Source organism: Eutrigla gurnardus (assembly GCF_963514095.1).
Source record: "Eutrigla gurnardus genome assembly, chromosome: 21".
Lineage (NCBI taxonomy): Eukaryota > Metazoa > Chordata > Actinopteri > Perciformes > Triglidae > Eutrigla > Eutrigla gurnardus.
This window is the reverse complement of record NC_139932.1, coordinates 6,757,229-6,778,522: the sequence shown is the minus strand read 5'-3', so window position 1 is coordinate 6,778,522 and position 21,294 is coordinate 6,757,229. Positions and strand designations below refer to the sequence as shown.

The window sequence follows — 21,294 nt, the reverse complement described above, 5'->3', positions numbered from 1 at the left end:
CAATTTTATTTTTTTGAACGTAAAATGTCCCACTTGTTACATATTTTGGTCAAAACTGTTTAAAAGTATCTTTGCTTTAGACATAAGAGTCCATTGAATATCTTTCATGACCATCTTTTAAATTAATACGTATTGTGTTATGAATATTTGAATGTTTTCATTAGAATAAAGTCAAATTAATCATTGATCTGAACTTTCAATGGTTAAAAAATGCTCTTCAGTTGAAATTAAATACTTTTAAATTGGTTAAACAATGAAGATGAAGTGTTTAACAGAACAAACAACCTCTGAACCAAACGGGAACGTCAGCTGTGAAGTGAGCAGGTGCATTAATATACGTCGGTGCATGCGTGACCTTAAAGTGTATTGTTGCTTTGCACGCTGAGGTTTGAGCGGTTTGGAGGTTTGACTGAAGCTGGAGAGGAACTTGTAAGGCATGTGAGGTATTATCCGAGTCCATTATGTGTTCACTTTAACATTCCTTCACGTGGAGCCCTGACTTCCTTTTCTGATGACCACTTCCTCTCCTGACGCCAGCTTCCTGTACAACTTCGACAGCTCATCAGGTTGTGGCATGTTTGACTCTGGCGTGCAGGGAATATCGAAGTCCGACGACACCTGAGACTCTGAGAGCTCCACCAGCTCTGACTGGACGTCTTTCTCCTTCTCCTGAGACGCAGCATTGGTCCTCGAGTCTCCATGATCCCACCCTCCCTGCTCTGGTTGGAGAAGAGTGTCAGGTAAACATGAGTCCTGGTTCTGCGAGGAATGATTTGACAGAGAGGCAGACAGGGTCAGACTGAAGTGCTCTGCGTTATCTGGGGTTTCCTCTTCGTCGCTGAACAGATCTGGGCTCTGTGAAGCAGTCATTTTGGAGGGGGAGGGGCTTGGGAGAGAGCAGCAGGATTGTAAATGGCTGTTGATGCTGTTGAGGCTGTTTTGGCTGTCAGTCATCGTCTCCATGGTGAAGAAATCTCCCCATTTCGGAGGATGAGAGGAGCCACTTTCTTCAACCTCAGTTGGCTTTTTCTCAGTTTCTCCAGTTACCTCCTCCTTCGTCTCCTCCTTTCCTTCATCGTCGTCGACCTCCTCCTGCTGATCATCTTCGTCTTCATCATTGGACTCGGTGCAGTCCACATAGTTACACCTACCAGCGTCTGTGACCATCAGAGGAAAAGACTCCACCGCAGACACAAGGGGCGCTGTTTTCTGAGGACTCCGCTCTTTCACTAAGAATTGCAGATAAAAAAAAAAATGTTGTAAATACTGAATCTACACATTCACGATGCTACAAAAATAAGTTTAAATAATTATGCACCATTATGTATTTCCTGGTCCAGCGCCATTTTCTTCCGTACTGGTGTCGGGGTCAGCCCGTCAAACAGCTCGTCATCACTGTCTGAATCTGAACGGGGAGAAACAGACCGTTTAGGATTAGAGGTAATGTTAATGTTAAGTGTTAATTACGTTTGTTAATTGACAGAGCTGATATTGATCATTGATGAAAACTCTTCGTTTTATTGTTACAATTTGCATTTTTTGTTTTTTAAACTACCATTCCAACTGAACCACTCTTACTTTGTATGTATTTGGCTTAAAACGCCAGATTTAAGGTGACTGAATATGGGCACAAAATACAACAAATTGCAATTCAGCTAATCTGAGAGTATCTTATAAAATGATAAGTTTGTTATTGACTTGACGTCGACATAGTTGTGCTGAATAAGTAGCTCTATTCTTTAGCATCTTAGGATCTGCTGAGCTGTAAATAAAAATACTTTTAATAAAACTCTAATAGACCTCTGACCTAAAAATCTTGGTTTAATGAAAACAGTATTGTTCGTAATATTATGTAATAATTATTGTAGCATTCATTTTGTTTTTTCTGTTGCTATAGATTCAAAAGAAAACAACTTGAAAAACAGCTCAGGTATTGTATGTACAGTATTATTACAACATGAGGTCAGAAAATGTTCAAAATTCAAGTGAGGTTTTTTGTAGGTTTGAACCGGTTTGTTCAGTCCTGGTGGATGTCGTAAACATAAATACTGAGATGCTCATTGTTCGGTGACACAAGAATCACTTCCATCGACCAACCTGGATGAAGCCCGGCAGGACTTACTGTGTCCATATTTAACATCACCTTTAAACGAGAACTGGTCTTAAAGGGATGGTTTGTGTGTTGTATGAGGTACTTAAATACCACTACTGTCCCGTCTGTTTCTCCAAACTGCAGACTGCCTTCTACTGTCGATAATACACTAACTATCGATAGGTACCTCATACAACCCCACTTCAAAACATCCGAAATGTCCCGTTAAGGTTTTGCTTCGTACCACTTCCACTGAGGCCGAGTTACAAAACAGACACGTGGATAATACAACACAGTTTAGCAGGCAAAGTTAGTTTGAAACACCAGAACGGACCAAAACTGCTACACAGCTTTCAGCAGCTAGGTTAACTTCTGTGCAGCAGCACAGGATGACGGGACGCAAGGATTCACAGCTTACAGACAAAACACAGACACATAGATATGCTGCCTTATCAATCACTAGGTAATGCCTTTAGAAGAAGAAACACATTCCCCTTTTTCATTCCACACACAAAGGCCCCAAACACACACACGTGCACACACAGGACCTCCACATGCACGGCTCATTTACCAATGAGAAGTCACTTTCATTGGTCCGGGTCCTGCCTGAGGCATCGAGGGAAGCAGGTGATCTGAGCACAGCGCTCGGTTGGGCCAGGCATCTTCACTTGTGTAACACTTCATTCCTACATTTATCAACTCATCCATCTTTCAGTCGCTACACGTCTGGTGCAAACAGTGCTTCTTGAATTCATAAGAAAATATTGGCGAATGAGAAAAGATCGATTGTTGTCCCCTGGAAAGTCTTCCCATAGTTTAGGCACACAGTTCATATTTCATTTCCCAACATGGTGAGCTGTAAACAAGCATCCGGGCTCCAGAGGCAGTTATACATGTGTAACTGTGCAGAGCACCTGTTGTGGTTATATATGTGTGTGTGTTTGTCTCACCGCATGTAGGTTGCTTCACCATACAGCGTTTAAGGACTCCCAGGGGTTTGTATACAGACACGGCTCCATCAGACTTCCTGCACATCAGGTTCAACCTTCAAACACACAGGAGCAACGTTATAACAGCCGTTTGACACGTTCAGCAATAACCGTTAATGTAATTAACATACTGTCTTTGATTTGCATGGTTTTTTTCTGAATCAAAAGTCCAAACTGAAAGATATTTAATTTACTACAACGGAAGACAAAGACGAGCAGCAAATCCTCACCATCAAGAAAATGTAACATATGTTTCATATTTTTGATTGAAAAAGGAAAGTATCATTGGATTATCCAAATAGTTGCAGATACAATCAACTTCATCGTGATATGTTTCTATAAAGTTAAGAAACAAATAAATAATAATAATAAAATAAATAAAACTCACATCTGTGTCACCTCAGTCAGTGTCCGACCAATGGGGATAACACTGGGGTAGATGTGGACTGGCTGGAGGTAGGACAGGAAGTTTTTAATCTGAAATCAGAGAGAACCATTTAATACACGAGTGTGGATAAACAAATTCAATTTAGGTGATTAAAACAGCTTTCACAGTATTTCACTTTTTAAAGTATGTAAATGAGGAGAGGAGAGAAACTCTTAGAAACTGTTTGGTATCAAATAATGAGCTGTGGAGAAAGCTTCTATTAGATACATGTATGTTACAAACTAATACACTGTCCAGTCAGTCATATAACTCTGGCTTAATCATTTAAATAAAAATGGAAGTGCCTCTGAGTAGGAGGAGTGGAAACTGAAGCAGGCTCTGAAGGAACTGGCTCCTGTTCTGGAAAACAAACACAAAAAAGTCATATTTAGCACTCTTAAACCAAACTTAATGAGATTTATAATTCATTATTTTTCCACTGATTGTTTGAAACCAAGACTTTCACATAACTACTGAATTTTGGATGTTATCAGAACTTGACGGGTGAACCTGCTCTTACTTAATCACAACGTTGGTTTTCCTCATCCTCTCTCCGAACCACATGGTGGACGGTTTGATGCTGATGATGCTGAGAGGAGTCCCGTCAGAGGCCGTGCAGCCACACGGCAGCCGGCTGCCTGGGAAGAAAGCGTCTTCCTACACGCACAGAAACAATCAAGCTTGTTCATGACAGTTTGATCCAGCTGTAAAAAGCACACGATGCCTGTGTAAAACACACAGTGGACAGGAGACTGCAAGCAACGCAGTAGAAAATAGTGTCTGTTGGCTGCACGAACGACCATCATTTACTACAAAACGATATTTTCAGCTCTGCTCATCTCACTTCCTGGTTAACTACTGATAAAAAACAACAAACCTTAAAAATACTCTTCTTACTAATTCAGAACCAGTGACATCCTGAACCATGGCTCTTATCTTAATATAGTTTCTGAGTGAATGACAGATATGAAATATGAAAACCTCATATCCCTTTTCCCTGAATAACCTGGATATGCTTGAGTGTGAGACATAAAGTAGGACCTTAGGGTGTCGACAGGCATGGATCTGCGTCCTGCGGTCGGTCGTCAGGTAGCTCAGGATCTCCGGCATCTTCTTGAACATCTCCAGACTTCTGACATGAATCTTTGCGTACAATCAAACCATGTAAACATGTAATTGGGCTTGAGCGGGATCTGTGAGTGAAATGACATCATAGAGCATGTGTACAGAAACCTGTGTGTGTTTTTGTGTTACCTGTGTGTTGAACTCCTCTCCCAGGTTGGTAAACAGGTATTCATATCCATACGCAGCTTTACAGTTGAGCCACACAACATGATAGGAACTCTGACTGATCCAGTTTCTCACCAGCTCTGAGATACCGTTCAGACAGACCTCCTGCACACACACACACACACACACACACACACACACACACACACACACACACACACACACACACACACACACACACACACACACACACACACACACACACACACACAATATATTTACTTTAGAATTGTAGAGGAAAAAAAACTCAGAACATTCACATTTGAAAAGCTGGAACCAGTTTTTGCAACTTTTCTTGAAATGTTTTTTTAATCATTTTCCGTTGATGGACTAATAGATCATTGCGGATCTACTTTCTTTAACATGACATACAATGTTTTCGTTCTCAGTTTATTACCAGCACATTGTGTTTGTTGTTTTTGTTGAATAATTGTATTTTTTCTCTTCAAGATGAATCAGATTCAGACTGATTCTATGACAAATCAATTACAATAAAACAAAATCTCTACCTGCAAGATTCCAATTTACACAAAACAATAAAAATCACAAATCCTTCCTTGATTAAATTCCTTGCTCAAACCAAATCAACTCCACATAGTGGATTTATTTTATTAATCAATTTTGTTTTGCCAACTAAAGTCAGAAAACATCCATGACAAGTTTTCAGGATTTGCATGCATGTTTTATATTTTTCTCTAATAAAGAGAATCATTTATTAAGCTGAGATATCAATCAAGCCAAAATGAAGTGAGATGTTTTAATGTGGGCCAAAAAGTTAAAAACTTACCCGAGTGGGAATCTGGTAGAATCGTGGGTCATAGAAAGTGGAGTCCAGATAAACACTCTGAATATCCTTTACTCTGGATGTGAAACATGATATAAAAAGGTTTTAGCTACAATTATTCTATGAATGCCTTATTATTATAAGTAACTTTAACAAGTGAAATAAGGCGTAACAAGCTTCATCGCCTACGTCGACCCACTGTGAGTCAGGATTTTTCTTCATGAATAAAAATATCGTAAACTTGTTCTACAGACCTTCTGTTACTGTTGAGACACTCGATGAGAAGATGTTCATCAGGACTGACCTGCTGCCAGAGTGCAGATGTTCAATTCTGGAAGCGTCTCCGGCCCCCAACCTGAAGTCTCCAGTATACAACACGTTTCCCTGGGAACCCTCAAACAGGAACCTGTTGACAGAAATGCACCGTTTCTGACTTTAAATGTTAAGATGCCTTAAGAAATATTGTTTTTCAAGATCACAAGTAAGCTTTCAGTCTTTTGTGGAGGATAATTAATGTTTTTTTAAAAGGACATTGGAGCCCATTAACATGTCACATCAACTCTCTTATAGGTGAAATGAAATGTGAACAGACTGCAGGATATCATGAACAACTACTAGACATCTGAGGGGTTAAACAAGCATTGGGCGTGCATGTTGTGACAAATTCATATACAAAGAAATTAGGAAGCGTTAAAGAATAGCTTGACTTGCATAACAGAGCCGGGACAGTGGCCTGCAGGAAGCAACGTCACCACAACCTCTTCTTTCTGTCAAACAAACACCAGACAAGATGTTAATGAAAATCAGTTGTAATTAAGCAACTAGAGAAATAGCTACAAATCTCATTGGACTGACTCCTAAAGGAAATAATGCTCAGGGTTACCTCTCCAGAAGCCTCGTCAACCAGAGAAATCTGAGTTGGGCTCTCCAGCTCTAAGGGAACCTAGAACACGTCATCCACCAGAGAGAAAAGTTAGAGCTGCAACAATTAATCGACTAAACCAAAAGTCAATCGACAGATGAATAACTATTTTGATGTTGATTCATAGTTAAAGTCATATTTCATTCAAAAAGCTCAGAAAAGGCTTCATATCATATTATAGTGAATTTCTTTGGATTTTGGACTGACAAAACAACACATTTAAAGACATTTTCTTGAACTTTCACTATATTCTTACATTTTATAGACCAAACGATGAATCTATTAAATAACTGACAAATTATCATTATTGAAAATAATTGTTAGTTGCAGCCAGAAGACAACATTTCTAATTCCACCACCTAAAACCTTGCTGGCTTTAAAATAACAGAATACACATGAGAGGTTTTGTGTAAAAGACAAAAATGACTCTGTGACACACAGGAACCAACAGAATGGACTTCCTGAATCCACCATACAGGGAAAAGCCATGAGACTCAACAATTTACAAATATCCAAAGGTGGTGTGTATGTTGATTTATGTTGTTTACTCTCACCGTTACTCAGTAGCAGATAACACCAGGAACAAAAATGGCAGTAATAGAAGGGACTTACCATGTATTCCTCCCAGAAAGCGTACTTGGGGTTGCTCAGCAAAAGTTCTTTGGTCACGTAGGAGCAGTAGAGCCTGACTGTGCGACTATAAACCAAGAGAGAATACATAAATACAGCTAAAGACAAGTATTTAGTACTCCGTTTAGTTTGTCGCTAAGTTTATATAACTCATGTTGTATGGTTATGTCTTCATAAATATGTAGTCATGGTGATTGTTTCCATTTTCAAGGTCATTAATAACACAGAATCCTTACTTTATAAAGGAAATGATAGCTGCTTATTGTAATCTTTGTTTTATGTCATAAACCAGCAGTACAGAAAAACACATCTAATTATTATAGACCTATAACCATAATGATACATTTCTGTTTACTTCTATTTATTGCATATGAATAAAGTGGATTATTTTTGTGACTTGAAACATAAAAGCAAATGTACCAAATATAAAAACGATGATTACATGAAGGGGTTCAAAAGGTGCCTATATTATTCTTTCCAGGACTTTTAACTGTAATGGAGTCCCTTTTTGTTTTACAGATTAAATTAGTAATTTAATCTGTAAAACAAAAAGGCACTGTGGCACTGTGAATGTAGCAGTGCCACAGTGTAGAAATACCTAAATGTTGAAGCAGGTTATTTAATATACTTTATCTGCTGTGAATCAATAGTTTTATCTCAATCTATAATAGAGCACCATCATTTATTTATAGATCGTATTGTGTATTGTCTGAATCTATAATACAGAGTAAAATGTGCAATATTTGCCTCTAATTTGTAGTGACGTCAGGAGTATGAGGTCATCAGAAAATGGAAATACTCAAGTATCTGGTAAATGCACTTTCGTACTATACTTAAAATGTAAGTATAGTACAGTGAACTGCGCCAAAAGGGTAAATAGCAGGTTGCATTAAATGTAAACATCACCTGAGATTCAATTTTCTCTTCAGTACTGGTCCTTTCAGTCCTTTCATGTGATCTGTTTATAGATGAGAAACAGTTGAACAACAGGGACACGTGTAATCTGCTGATACCTGCCTCTGTGAATAATTGTATTGATTAATGTTGCTAATTCAAGGCTAAAACGCGCCAGTTTGTGCTGCTAGCTAGCTACCAGACTCACCCTTGTGACAGTGGGAGAGGAAATATGCCCGGGCATGTAAGTTCTCCCGGTCGAACCGGTCCAGAGAAATAGTGGGATACTCCTTCATTCGACCTGCGAACGAACTCATCTTCACGAGCAACGTGTTGGCCTTAACGTGTAAAATTAAGCAAACGTTGTTTGAACCGGAGAGAGCTTGATTTGTTTACATCGCCGGCGTTTGTGTGTCCCGCCCACCAACTTCGGTTCTTCTTCGTCTTTGTTTTTACAGGACGGTTCAGCTGCATTCTGTGGGCATTACCGCCATCTAGTGTCACTTTACTCCTCTGTAGTCTTCTTCCACTGAACCTCGTTAATACGAATTTTTACACGTTGCCTTTATCTTTATACATCCATGTTTGCTCAACACATGCAAATACCAAATTAATAATCTACAATACATCCTTACAGCACTGCGTTTCTTTATCGAGCTGCTGTCTAGTCGTTTGGCGCCATCTTCTGGAAGCTTTTGGCATCTGTCCTCCAGCACAGAAGAAGAAAGTTCACCGTAACTAGGCTACCAAAGACGAGGGCTGTGTCCGAAATCATTCCCTACTCTATAGTATATAGTGCACTATATAGGGAGTAGGGAGTGATTTCGGACACAGCGAAGGTAGTTATCGTCGCTTGCAAACTGGCGTTTCGACAGAAACTAACGCACATTTAAAAATACTAATCTAAGTAGGCCTACATTTGTACCGGTCTTTTAATTTAAAAAAATGGTGTGAATGCATGCAAATGTGAGTTTGAATCATATGTGTATGGAGGACTTGAGTTAACCGGTCAGCAAATATGCTCTTGAATTTTCTAGTCTACAGTGTAAAACTTGTTAGCACTGTGTCCTTTGCTTTTAAAAGAAATGGCAAAGAACTCCAATGAAGTGTGCCACCTACAGCATCCAGGGTTTCCAGTTAAACAACATTCTCTATATATAACAGGAAACTTTACAAATCACTCTTGTCTGTTTCTGTGTCAGATTGACAAATGGCCTTGTGAAGAAGCTCCAACTTCAAGACAATACATTCTATTACTACAGCAGGAAAAGGGAATGTGAGGACCATGATGTCTGAGTCAAAGTTAATGCATAAGGTGTTCTGTACTCCATCCATTTATCATTGTGATAATATAACGATAGCCTGTCATCACACTCTACAGGCGCAGACACACACCCTTTGAAGAAGAAGGCCTTTTATTATTTTTGATGAAGATATTTTTAAACTGGAGGTGAGAACAGTTTTGTAGAAGAACTCTCTGAATGTGTTTGTCTTGGACCGATGAGTTTTGCTTGCTGCAGAGTGAACATCATTATTTCATTATTAAATAAATAGTTCCCCTAAAAATCTGCTCAGCCCTGGTTACTGTGTAAACCTGTCTGTTTGTTGCACCAAAAATAGGAAGGATGCCCCCAATATTCGCCACTATTAATTCGATTTTTTGATCATATCTTCATGATATTATTCATTCTGTTGTACTGAAAAAGTTACAACAAATAAGTCATGTGTGCCTTTTATCATTACATCATTGCAGTATTTAATGAGGATATATTTCATGCCCACTCACTGTAAGTATTTATGACCTGTTAAAAATGTGACTGAAGTCTTCTTTTGCTAGGATTAAAGGCAAGGCCTGTCACACTCTCCTCATGTGATGGTAACATGAGGGGTGAGATTATGCATGCACTCCACTGACTCTCAGATCTGAGTATCCCCCACTCCCCCTAGATGAAGGACATATCGCTTTATTTGGCTGCTTGGAGAATGAGATTTGTGCTTCATTAAGTTGTTATTAGAAAGTTGAGCCTGTGGTGCCGCACAGAGAAACATACAAGCGGACGTGACTGCACTCTGCTGCACCACAGACACAAGGGCAGGTGAGTAGGCTCATGCAAAATGACATATATGACAAATGACATGTACTGGGGGCTTATTCGTGTTATTTTTCTACCTATTAGTATTTACATATACTACATATACATGTATGTCAGGCATTTCGTTAATATAATGTAGGTTACACTCTATGTATCTTAGTACCACTGTGTGTGTGTGTGTGTGTGTGTGTGTGTGTGTGTGTGTGTGTGTGTGAATGCAAGTCTATTTTTTATTCTTAGAAAACAGCTGTTGGCAAATACGGGTTACATAAACCAAACTCCATTCAGAATTTCGACGATTTTTTTGTGTTCTTGAAGGTACCGCACTCACACAACAAAATAAAACAACTCACTGATTTGCATGGGCACATTGCTTATTCAAATACATCTTAACTTTTTAAATACTTGGTTATACTCTTACAGTGTGCTTGTGTGACTCACGTCAACAAACGAACTGAATCAAATGTATTTTTATTTTTTTTTACCAACTCGCCAGATTAATTGTTATATTGTTCTCGTGTTCATTTAAATCTAGTATTAGAGAAAAGCTTGAATAATTGTGAAAAACACACATATTCGCGTCCCCTGTTGAATAGTTTAATTTTTTGAATGGAGTTTGGCGAGCTGCGTGGGCGTCAGTGAACCTGTCCTACAACCCGAACCCAGTAGTCGGCTCAACAGTAATTGAACTCGCCTTTAACAGCTCGAGTAGAAGCTACCGGGCTTATTCCCTTTAATTCATAGTCTCTCGACCCTTATTACGCGAAGTTATGTTTCCAGCGGGTCGACGCGGAGGCTGTAAGGCAAGTGGGCTGCTTCAAGTGAAATAGTAGAAACATCGGCTTGTCGGCTTCTTTAACGAGCTCATTTACAAAAATGTGTTGACTCTTCTCCACAGCTCCGGACGGTTAGCCTAGCTCCGTTAGCAACCTGCTTTTAGAGTTGGCCTTGTAACGTTAACGGGTAAAGCTCAAGTTAACGTGAGCCAACAGTAACGTGAGTGGATGTAACGTCCTTGTTTGTAGTCGTCGGGTTATGTCTAGCATTAATAACACAATATATTGTGTGTTTATTATTTACTTAACGGTAACATATGGTGAGGCTGCGTCTACTGTCCGGCTGTCACTTCTACGGCTAACAAGCTGTTTGTGTTAAAGTGGAAAGGTTAGCTGTTGCTAGCAAGATAAGCTACTAATCAAGGTAATGTTAATAGGAAACATAATTATTATCTTGTTGTCTCTTCTGTTTTGTTCTTGACATTCAACTGATTTGTTCTCGTAACTTTTCGACAAAAACACGCTGATGATGTGTTGGCTGGAGCAGCACGTATCATTATTTTGGTGGTGTTTTGGGCATCTCTGAAGCTTGATGTTAATGTACTCCTCGATATCTGCTGGTAAAACTGTCTATTCTGGCCTCTAACTGTTTACAGTGCTCGCTAGCAGCTGTCATTGCACACAGGCGTTGGTGGTAAACATGGGACTGTTGTCATGTCTTTAACTGCTTGGAAATCTGCACAAATGTCGAGCATCAAATTATCACTTATTCAATGTTTTTATTTTCAACATAAACTGCTCATCAGATTTGTCAAAATCAGTAATAACGTTAAAATTGCAAGACATTACTGGTTAGATTATTAACTGTGAATACTCAAATATTGACTTAGTCTAATATGATAGCAAATTGAGTTTGGAACCGGTTTTTCAGACAGTAATTGGGTTTTATTAACCTCCATAATAGGACACTGACAATCTTTGGGTTATTGGTTTCTCAGTGCTTGTGCAGGGCATTTATAGACCTTTCATAGATTAAATGACAATCATGAAAATAATCCCCACATTAATCGGCTATGAATGTTTTTGAATTAGTTGATTTCCTGAGCAACCGATGAAGATTCTGTGGTTTTTAACAACGCATGCTCAATCAAATCTCACCGAAATGCTTTGTATTTACTCTCTACACCTACCTACCATAGCTTTGGTTCCTTGATTTTTTTGTCAGTATACAATCTCTGGGTTTTCTGGAGGTGTCATTACACTCTGGTTGGCACTGTCAGCTCACATGTCAAACAAACATTTCTCTTCTCAGCTCAGTTAAGTCTTTTTAAGGAGCCTAGTTAATCACAAGGCTTTGGAGGAATGTAGCTTTAGGCCAGTTCAATGCCAGTTTATAATGAAGCTCTTGTTTTTCCACTGTGTGTTTTTATGCTGAGAAAGCTCTGTGGGAGTCTTATTTCCTTCCCTGCTGCCTTCTGACCCACAAAGGAAGCAGCAACTGCAGCTGCCCTCTTTGTGAAAATGTTTTTTTTTTGCCACTACACAAAGAAGTGGTGTAAAACAGAAGTATATTTAAGCTTTCTAGAAGTGATGTCATCGCAATCCTCTGTAACGTTTCCTCTACAGTTATTATGCACTTCAGAAACCTTCCTGAACATAATCAGATGGAAAGACTGTGGTTTTGTTGTGTGTGAACATGAACAAATGAAAAGCCTGCAACAAAGTACTACATCCTCTGCACGTAATCGAGGTAAAAAAATGTCTGTGTTTCTATTTACAGTTAATATAATCGATCCTAGCTCAGGCAATGAAGGAGATCTCTACTTCTCTTTTTAAAAACATTATCATAAAACATAAGGTCAATACCCTATTAAGGAAACTAAACAGGATTTGAAGTAGTCGTTCAAAGTTCATTCTTGACATTGGAAACTTTCTGTTCTGTGGTGAGCTCGTTTTAGAAGGGTAAGAACATCAACAATGCAGAGAACGATTATTTTTCATCAATGATTGATTTGCACATTATTTTCTTAATTCATCAATTTAATAATTTAGTCTGAGAAATCTGAAAAATACTGATCATGAGTTCCCAGAGCCCAGCGTTGCATCTTCAAATGTCTTTCTGCTCAAAACCCAAAGATATTCAGTTTATCTACATATATATCACATAGAGCAGAGCAAAGCAGCAAAGTTGGAACCAGAGAACGTTTGTTGTTTTTGGTCAAAAAGTGACTTAAACGATTCATTATTAGTAATAATTATGCAAATAGTTACTGTTTTGGTTTATATTTGTGAATTCCAGTTTCAAACATCGGATTAACCAGCCTGTTAAACAAAAAAAAATAGACTTTGTCATCGTAGCTGAATCAGTATGAAGTTAGACCATGGTTTGATTTCAGCTTCCTCTTTCAAAACACTATCTTCATCATCACTGCTCTTTTTTTTCTATCTTTTTTTTTTCTTTTTGAAAGATGGAACTGACTTGTGGTCGTTATCGCACCTGAAAAAAGAGGAAGTGGAGCCGAGCGAGCTGCAATAAAAATCTGGTTTCTGTGACAGCAAACTACTGTCATCAGGGAACACTGCAAACATGAGTCTTTATTGTGTTTTTTTTTTTTACTGCTGTTTTTTTAATTCAAATCCACATTAAAAGCAGCAACTGACTTGATGATTTTTACGATTCATCACAGAATTTGAAATGGAGAAATAATAAAAACACAGGTTTCTTTTCATAGTTTTACAATCAAGGCAGGATGTTGCAGGAAACCCTGATGTTACGAAGGAGTTTCTGTCATCTCATAACCCTTTTGTAAGCATTTCCTGTTATTTTTCCCCTCGCAGGTAAAGTAAGTAACCCACCTGGCCATCAGTCACCCTCCATGATGTCATCAGTTTGTTGACACCGACAGCTTCCCTGACACGGTGCAGAGGGAGGCAGCTGGAAGCTAGCTAGTTAGCTGGCTAGCATGCAGCACTGGCCCGGTATCTCCAGGAGGTGGCGCTGCTGAGAGGCCGGTGGTCGGTGCTGAGTGTTGGTGTCTGCCGAGCAGGCCATGGATGACTTCACCACCAGGACGTACGGCACCAGCGGCCAGGACAACAGACCTCTGTTCGGGGAGACCTCAGCACGGGTAGGAGCCTGCAGGAAGTGTGCTCTGTAAACTTGTAATACTGGTTTAATGCAGTTTAAAAAGCACTATTTCACAATATCAAGACAAAGAATGGTAAACCCTCATACAACGCCTGCTGCTCTTTGTAGGATAAATGTGTGTAAGGTTAAACTAAATCTAGTTCCAGGCACTTGAGTGGAAGGTTATGAATAAAAAAACACAAAAAAACAATTATAGACTACACAACCAATGCATATATGATAAGGATAAGAATGAACTGTAATGAACTGTCTTTCTCACAGGATCGAATCATCAACCTGGCAGTGGGCGGTTTCACGTCTCTGGTTGTTTTAGTGAGTACAAACCTTCAGCAGCATTGCTTGCATACTGTGTGTAATTATGTAGTCATCATGATGTTTAGATGAAAATCTAAATAAAAGTTGTTTAGAGCAGCTTCCTGAATCTTTCTAAACGGATTTCGTTGAAGCAGTTTCTCCCATTTTTCACTGAATATTTTCTGTTGGGGACTGTATCTATCGTATCACATGAGAGCATCTAGTACTATTAGTGAGTAGCTCTGAACTACGCCATAACTATGAACAACGCAATCATGTAGAGGCACTGATTGGAATGCGTTTAGCCTTTTTATTTCCACTATTACCATTAGACAGGGTGCGTGGCTTCGTTTCAAGTCCAGAATGGTGATCTGTCCTCTTTATAGTGATTCAGATTTTACATGCTGATGTTATGCATCTTAGTTGTGCTCTTGTGGCATAGTTGCTTTAATGAATACATCAAGGGTGAAAGTCTTACTGCACTGACTTTCTGTAATAATCGACACACACCCACACACACACACACACACACACACACACACACACACACACCCAGCAGTTACTCAACCATTGAACTCCCTCAACTCTTTCTAGTTTTTCCAGCTCTCCTTTAGCGTTTTTGTTTTTTTATTTAATTTTCTTCCTCCAACACTCGCTGCTCCTTCTCTCCTCTTCATTCCCATCAACTCTCTCCAGTTTAAAATCAATGAGACTCGACAAGTATTTGCTGTAAACATCAAGACGTAAGATTAAGAGGAATTCATATATCAGTCTTCTCTCGAGTGCTTTCATTGTTTATGTGGTTGTTTGCTGCTGGATTAACCCACAAAGCATTCGCTGTTAAGATCAGTATGGAGCTTATTTTCACTGAAGCACCTCCTTGCTCCACCTCCTGCTGGATTCTGGGTACAAACTGGATCAGTGCAGGTCTTGAGTAGCCCATGGAGATCGCTTTAATCACTGGCAAACACTGCGGGAAACTTGTTTGGGCGCGCCTGTGATCATAATTCCTCTGTTAAAAAATACGATTTAAATAAAAATGTCATCCGTGGCAGAACTGTAAAAACCCAGTCCAATCAAAGAACTCGGGCCGGAGAAAATAATTGGACGACCTGCCTGTCAGTCAATGCTTACTTCGTTATTACGCACTTTGCCGATCTCTTTTTCGGTTCAGCGATGCATTCAAAGTAAAAAAAATGACCTATTCAACCTTTAAGTTGAACAGAGTAATATGTTTGTAAAATGTACTTTTACTTTAAGGTTGAGGCAGTATAAGGTTTGATTACACAGATAGAGATGCTTTCTTGTCCTGAAGAGTAATCCATTCATCAGAGCTTCCTTTAAGAGGGAAAAGTCGGAAAGGTAAAGGCAGAAATGTGACAGAGGTCATGTCTGAAAAGAGCACCATACGGTCCAGATCTTGAGGTTTCATGTAGACTTGTCAAGAAATGTTTGTTTAACGCATTTGAAGCAGAAATAGAAGATGTTTAACGTTGAATGTTTGTCCTCTTTTGTCTTCCAGGTGACAGTTATCAGTTCTCTTGTGTTCCCCTCGTTGCCTCCACGACCGCTAAATGTCTTCTTTGCCGTGTGCATCCTTTTAGGATGTGGATCCACTATAGTGCTGGTAAATACACTTTTTTTCTTTGTTTCCATCTTAGAGGCTCTTTATAATAATGTAGAAGGACTTTATTCCATAAGCAGATGTTTTTATGCAACATTGTCCCTGATCAGACCTTTTCATTATATAAAATATTGCCAAATTATTGGAAAGTCTTCTGTAGTGGAGTAGTGTTATTCAATAACTCAATGTTGAGGTCACTTGTCTTTACAGGAAGGACAATAAAGGAGCACAACAAACTCTGTCTCCCCATGTATCCTTATGGGGAGGGATTACGTATTTCCGCTTCTACGTAGATCCCAGTGGAGAGCGTGCACTGTGATAGGTTTCCTTCTTTGACAAACACAGCTTGTGTCCAATAGTACTTAAAAAAAAAAAAGAAAGAGGGAAAAAAAAAAAAAAAAAGACCAGACCTGAAAGTAACAAGTACTTTTCAGCCTGTCTAGAAATTAACTTGAGTAAAAGTATTTGTCTTGGAAATGTATTCAAGTAAGAGTAATAAGTACCAAAGAAATCTAACACTCAAGTAAAGTACAAATCCTCTGGATATGTACTTAAGTACAGTACTTAAGTAAATTTACTCCGTTACTGTCCACCACTGAAAATGTTTAATTGAACATTCTGGTATTTTCGGCTGTTAAAATAATTTCAGGTGATTAAAACCAATTATGAGCGGCTAGTTGCTCCTGTTTCTTGTAAAACTGTAATGAACAGCAAAAATAAACAACACTTTCTTAATTTAGTGATGTAACATTTTCAGTGAAATCAATTTACTACAAACTACTTTAGAAACACTTTTTTTTACATTTGAGGAAAACAAATCAAGCGTAGCGTTAGTTCTGGCAGGCCACGACGTCAAGCTCTAAATCAGCAGCAACAGCGTAGCTGTCAAAACCGAGGAGATCAGCTGACAGCCCAGCTGACTCCCCGTGCTCGCTTCCTATTGGGAAATTGCATTCAGAGCGCTCTATTTAAACTGCTCTAGCCTGACCTCCCTCGCTGCTTCCTCTGCCGGCGTTTGCAACCCACCTCCACCCCAGCTCCTCCCGTCATCTGTCATGTACCTTACCATTGTTCTTGTTGGTTGCTCTGCTCTGCTCTGTCTGGGTTTTTCTTTGCTGCTACGCTCCCTGCTTATGCCGTTCATGATGGCTCATGAAGGGCAGGAAGGTGCTCTTCCTGCCTCAGGCTTTCCACGCAAGCGCGTGGAAGAGCAGGGAGTCCCAGAACAGTACCATACCGCCAAATGAAACTTGTGCTAATAAATAAAGATTCTTTTTGACAAAGTGGTCCTGACTGAACATTGTTTCTGTTTCTCCCCGTCAGATATACTGGTACCGGCAGGGCGATCTGGAGCCTAAATTCAGGAATCTGATCTACTACATGCTGGTATCCATCGTGCTGCTGTGTCTATGTGCCAACCTCTACTTCCACGACGTCAGGTGAAGACGGGGACCAAGAGGAGGAAGAAGAAGAAGGGACGACATGGCCTTGACACTTGGAAGGACTAAGTGGAGAGACGGACTCATCACACACACGAATGAACGAATGAATTCCCTTCCTGACCTGCCGCAAACTGAAGCTTCTCCATTCCAGTGGGACGAAAACTGTCAGACTTGTTGGTGCTGAAACATGAACCACACACACACACACACACACACACACACACACACACACACACACACACACACACACACACACACACACACACACACACACACACACAGTGTCAGTGTAGGAATCCTAATGTACTATTAGAGGCCATAAATCTGCCTGGAGACACTGCTGAAGGATGTAAGGTTAGTTAACGTGCACATAAATGAGGTTTACAGTCGGATCCTTCACACAATGACAAGCACTTAATCTCCTCACAGAACACATTGGGTTTGGTATGATGATGCAACAGTTAAAGGAAAAATCTGCCCTTTTAACCTGTTACTGTGGGTCCATTGTTGTATTGTACATGTTTTTCTTTGCCCTCATTCATAGAAACATCTTAATCATGTCGCATTATCAAGACGCAAGCTGTGTCTCATGTCATACTTCAACGTTTGCAAATCTGACCTTTCACAATCTTTCCAGTCACTTCAATAAGTCAGGCAGTTTCTTTGTTTAATGATGCATTCGGGGTCAGAAATCCTTAAATCACGTTAACTGGACCAGTGAAGAAGCCACTGCAGGGTGTAAATAAGAGAAGCCAGACATGAGATCAGTCACGATGCTGTACTACATACAAATATAAGTATGTACTACTGGTCATAGTATACTTTTTTTCAGTTGGCGTACTCTGTGTCACTTAGGTATGTGTTGGAAATTAGTTTATTTAATATTATAAACCCGGTATTTAATCCTGTTTCAGGCATTCAAGTGAAAACGACAGCGTATCAGGGCCACTGTAGGAGGAGGGGGTAATATTCTGATAAGAAACTGAGATATGTTATTTGAGATTAATGTTGTAGATTCACAAAAAAACTCAAATTTAAAATGTTTTTCATGAGGAAAAAAGTTAAATTGATGTATTGTGTAACTTTGCAAAGTGAAGCAATGGGCTTCCTTGACTAAAAAAACTTTTCTTTGATGTCAAAGAATTATTATTTTATTCTCTCATAGATTTTCCACTTTATTATCAGAGAATATTATCTTTTTTTCTTATCGATTTACAACCTCAATCTCAGTCCTCCGGCTTCATAATAATATATGTTTATAAACCTACAGTGTCCCCAATATGCTGTCATGAGCTTCTTTGTGGTCAACCTGGCTTTGTTTTTTATTTTTTAATCATGAGACCAATGCACCTGAATGCACCATTAGATTTGTGTGAAGTCACTATGATGGTGACTCGTCTGTTCACCATCCGCTTTGGGGAGGAGGTATCCTGTAGCCTTCAGTCCTCAGCTGCACCTTGTGAATCACCACATTTTTTATTTTCTGCTATCGAAGTGAATTTTTCTATATGACAATGAAACATTTGCCACTAGTTGTTTTTAACTGTTCAGATTTGAACAGGGTGGATTTTTCCTTTTAACCAGGATGGAAATTGTGAGCATGTAAACACTGACTGTAGACTGTAGCACAAACTAGCCAACGCAGCAATAGCACAAAGAGCTTCAGGCTTCTGTACCGAATATATGCAACAGTTTGTATATTTGTTTTATTTCTCGTTCTGCCGCTGCATCTTTCATCTCATTGTCATTGTTGGATTTCATTCATTTTCCACAGTCTTTGCTGAAACCGTCATTTAACTTAAATTTTTGTCGAAGCCATACAAGCGAGCACACACAGCTGTAGCACCAATGAGAACGAATGGGCTCCACACCGAAGCTGCACATTACAATGGATCTTTACACGGATCCTTGCACGTTTTTATATCACATTGATGTGAAAAATTGTTGTTTTTACATCAAGAAAGAATTCTAATCATGGAAATGTTTAGTATCTGGGTCCGTCTGCACGTTTGTCAGACATGGGTCTGATGTTTGCAGCATAGAAAACGCCGGTTCATGGATGTAGCTGCTTTAGTGATCCTGAACATGCAAGGACAACAAAAGATACCATCAAGCTTGACATTAGTCTCCAAATGCTTCCTTGCATCTGACGATTGTTGTCTTGATTAGGTGTTCGAAGCCCAATTCAATGTTTTTAAATTGTACCAAAACTACAAAACCCAAATACATTAAATTTACCATCAGAGAAGACAAAACCAGCAAATATTCACATTTGAGAAGCTGGAAACAGATTTGTGTCATGATTGCTTTTAAAGGAAACTAGCTTCAATGATTAATCAGTCAGTTCACTAATCGATGAATCATTCCAGCTCAATAATGTAGGGAGGCAATCAATCAGAAACCGTGGATTCACACTATACCAAAAATAAATCATCTAAATCTAAAATCAAATTCTGGTGTCGGGTTTGGCTACAGGAAGTGTCTGACACTTGAAATTCAATCATAAAGGAAGAGGTTTGTATTCTGTTTTTGTCTTTTCGATACGTAAAGACAGTAAATATAGAATATCACCAGACTCTTCCATTGAGCGCGGCTTATCTCTCGTGTTTTACAAATGTAGTTGTTTACAGACGAGCTGCAGTGAGCACATTGACGAACTGAGGGGGAAACAAACCCCGTCTCACCTCACCACGACTTCTGGATTGTCAAAGCCATGTGTTTCTCTTTTTTTTTTTCTATTTATTTCATGTATTTTATGGAAATAAATAATTGTGTAACCAGACCACCTTTTTGATGTTTTCATCTGGTGTGCGATTGATTTTACAGCAACAGAAGAAACGAAGACTATATACTGGAACGATGTGGAATGTAAATGACGGTGTAACAAATGGAAATGCAAACGAACAACAGTTTTCATTTTAATAGTATTCCTTAGTTACCACCATTTATGTTTCAAAGTCGCCCCTCTCGACTTGGTTATTGTCAACTAACACTTAGTATCTCGTGACTGTGAAACTTAACAAAAAGAGGGGTGTATCTCATGACAAATGTTCAGAATGAGTTTTCAAACCTTCAGGTTTTGGCCATGTTGAAGGTTAAATGCACAAAATGTCAACAGTGAAAAACAGGCAGTTTTGGCGTCAACCTTCTAAATCAACAGACTCAACAAACCTCATGTTCCATTTAATGTGAGGGCGTTTCCTGTTTGTTACCTCGTCAAAAAACAGTGGTAAGGTTATATTTATCCACTTATTTCCTGTCGTTTGTTTGGCACATTTTTGTTCATAAATAAAAATGAAAAGTTGACCTGATGAAGATGAAAGACTATTAAGACCCATGAGAAATCTATAAAATAATATTTTCCTACTCCATAAACACCGTTACAATTAACATCAACAGACTTTAAATTCTGACTATGAGGCAACGTCAACTATTTGGTTTAAATATTGAGTCACTTAACCACGTTAAGTAGAAAGGTTTGATGGCCATTGATACAAAAATTAACAAATCAGTGTCCATTAGTTCTTTTATTTGGCATTTAAAGATATATTTGAACTGCATTCATCAAAAATATTTGCATAAAACTCCACAGTTCAGCTTTTATAAAAATTAAAACATGTAACTATAGGAACGAGCAAATAATAAAAAAAAAAGTTGCACACTAAAATATTGTCTGCAAAAAGCCTGTTAGATTACGAACCAACCACAGGCGAACATTTAACACATCTGACCCTCTTTACCAATGCTTCTCCTGCAGACCTGTGCCGATGAAGAACAGGATGTGAATTCATTAAATTGGGTAAAACAACGTTGTACTCAGTTAGGAGGCTCCATACTCTCACAGGCGTGGTCATCCTGTATGGATCCAAGCAGTAAACTCAGGGACGGC

At 39.1% G+C, this 21,294-nt stretch overlaps 2 protein-coding genes across 3 annotated transcripts; one reads left to right on the top strand and one right to left on the bottom strand.

The window, feature by feature from the left end:
• Positions 1–13: 13 nt before the first annotated feature.
• dclre1c (DNA cross-link repair 1C, PSO2 homolog) lies at positions 14–8,444 on the bottom strand. Of its 2 annotated transcripts, none has more exons than XM_084038313.1 (15): positions 8,237–8,444; positions 8,041–8,092; positions 7,117–7,201; positions 6,466–6,525; positions 6,294–6,349; positions 5,887–5,988; positions 5,586–5,658; positions 4,763–4,903; positions 4,550–4,651; positions 4,029–4,165; positions 3,814–3,868; positions 3,470–3,558; positions 3,043–3,137; positions 1,319–1,405; positions 14–1,229 (listed from the first exon to the last, which is right to left on the bottom strand). In XM_084038313.1, the coding sequence occupies exons 1-15, from the start codon at positions 8,343–8,345 to the stop codon at positions 484–486; spliced, it is 1,989 nt and encodes a 662-aa protein (XP_083894439.1). In that variant the 5' UTR covers positions 8,346–8,444; the 3' UTR covers positions 14–483. The 2 variants fall into 2 exon arrangements, with proteins under 2 accessions (XP_083894439.1, XP_083894440.1); XM_084038314.1 differs by having other exon boundaries at positions 15–1,223.
• Positions 8,445–10,799: 2,355 nt separating this feature from the next.
• On the top strand, positions 10,800–21,216 carry tmem243b (transmembrane protein 243, mitochondrial b). The gene is made up of 5 exons (XM_084038958.1): positions 10,800–10,924; positions 13,736–14,025; positions 14,307–14,357; positions 15,862–15,966; positions 17,287–21,216. The coding sequence occupies exons 2-5, from the start codon at positions 13,948–13,950 to the stop codon at positions 17,404–17,406; spliced, it is 354 nt and encodes a 117-aa protein (XP_083895084.1). The 5' UTR covers positions 10,800–10,924; positions 13,736–13,947; the 3' UTR covers positions 17,407–21,216.
• Positions 21,217–21,294: the final 78 nt, after the last annotated feature.

Excerpts from the sequence above, each read along its gene's own strand:
- dclre1c (XM_084038313.1), bottom strand. The coding sequence starts at position 8,345 with ATGAGTTCGTTCGCAGGTCGAATGAAGGAGTATCCCACTATTTCTCTG. Across the intron at positions 3,138-3,469 it reads CTGACTGAGGTGACACAGAT|GTTGAACCTGATGTGCAGGA; the intron begins GTGAGTTTTATT and ends GTGTGTTTGAAG. Across the intron at positions 1,230-1,318 it reads GGACCAGGAAATACATAATG|TGAAAGAGCGGAGTCCTCAG; the intron begins GTGCATAATTAT and ends TGCAATTCTTAG.
- tmem243b (XM_084038958.1), top strand. The coding sequence starts at position 13,948 with ATGGATGACTTCACCACCAGGACGTACGGCACCAGCGGCCAGGACAAC. Across the intron at positions 14,358-15,861 it reads TCACGTCTCTGGTTGTTTTA|GTGACAGTTATCAGTTCTCT; the intron begins GTGAGTACAAAC and ends TTTGTCTTCCAG. Across the intron at positions 15,967-17,286 it reads GTGGATCCACTATAGTGCTG|ATATACTGGTACCGGCAGGG; the intron begins GTAAATACACTT and ends TCTCCCCGTCAG.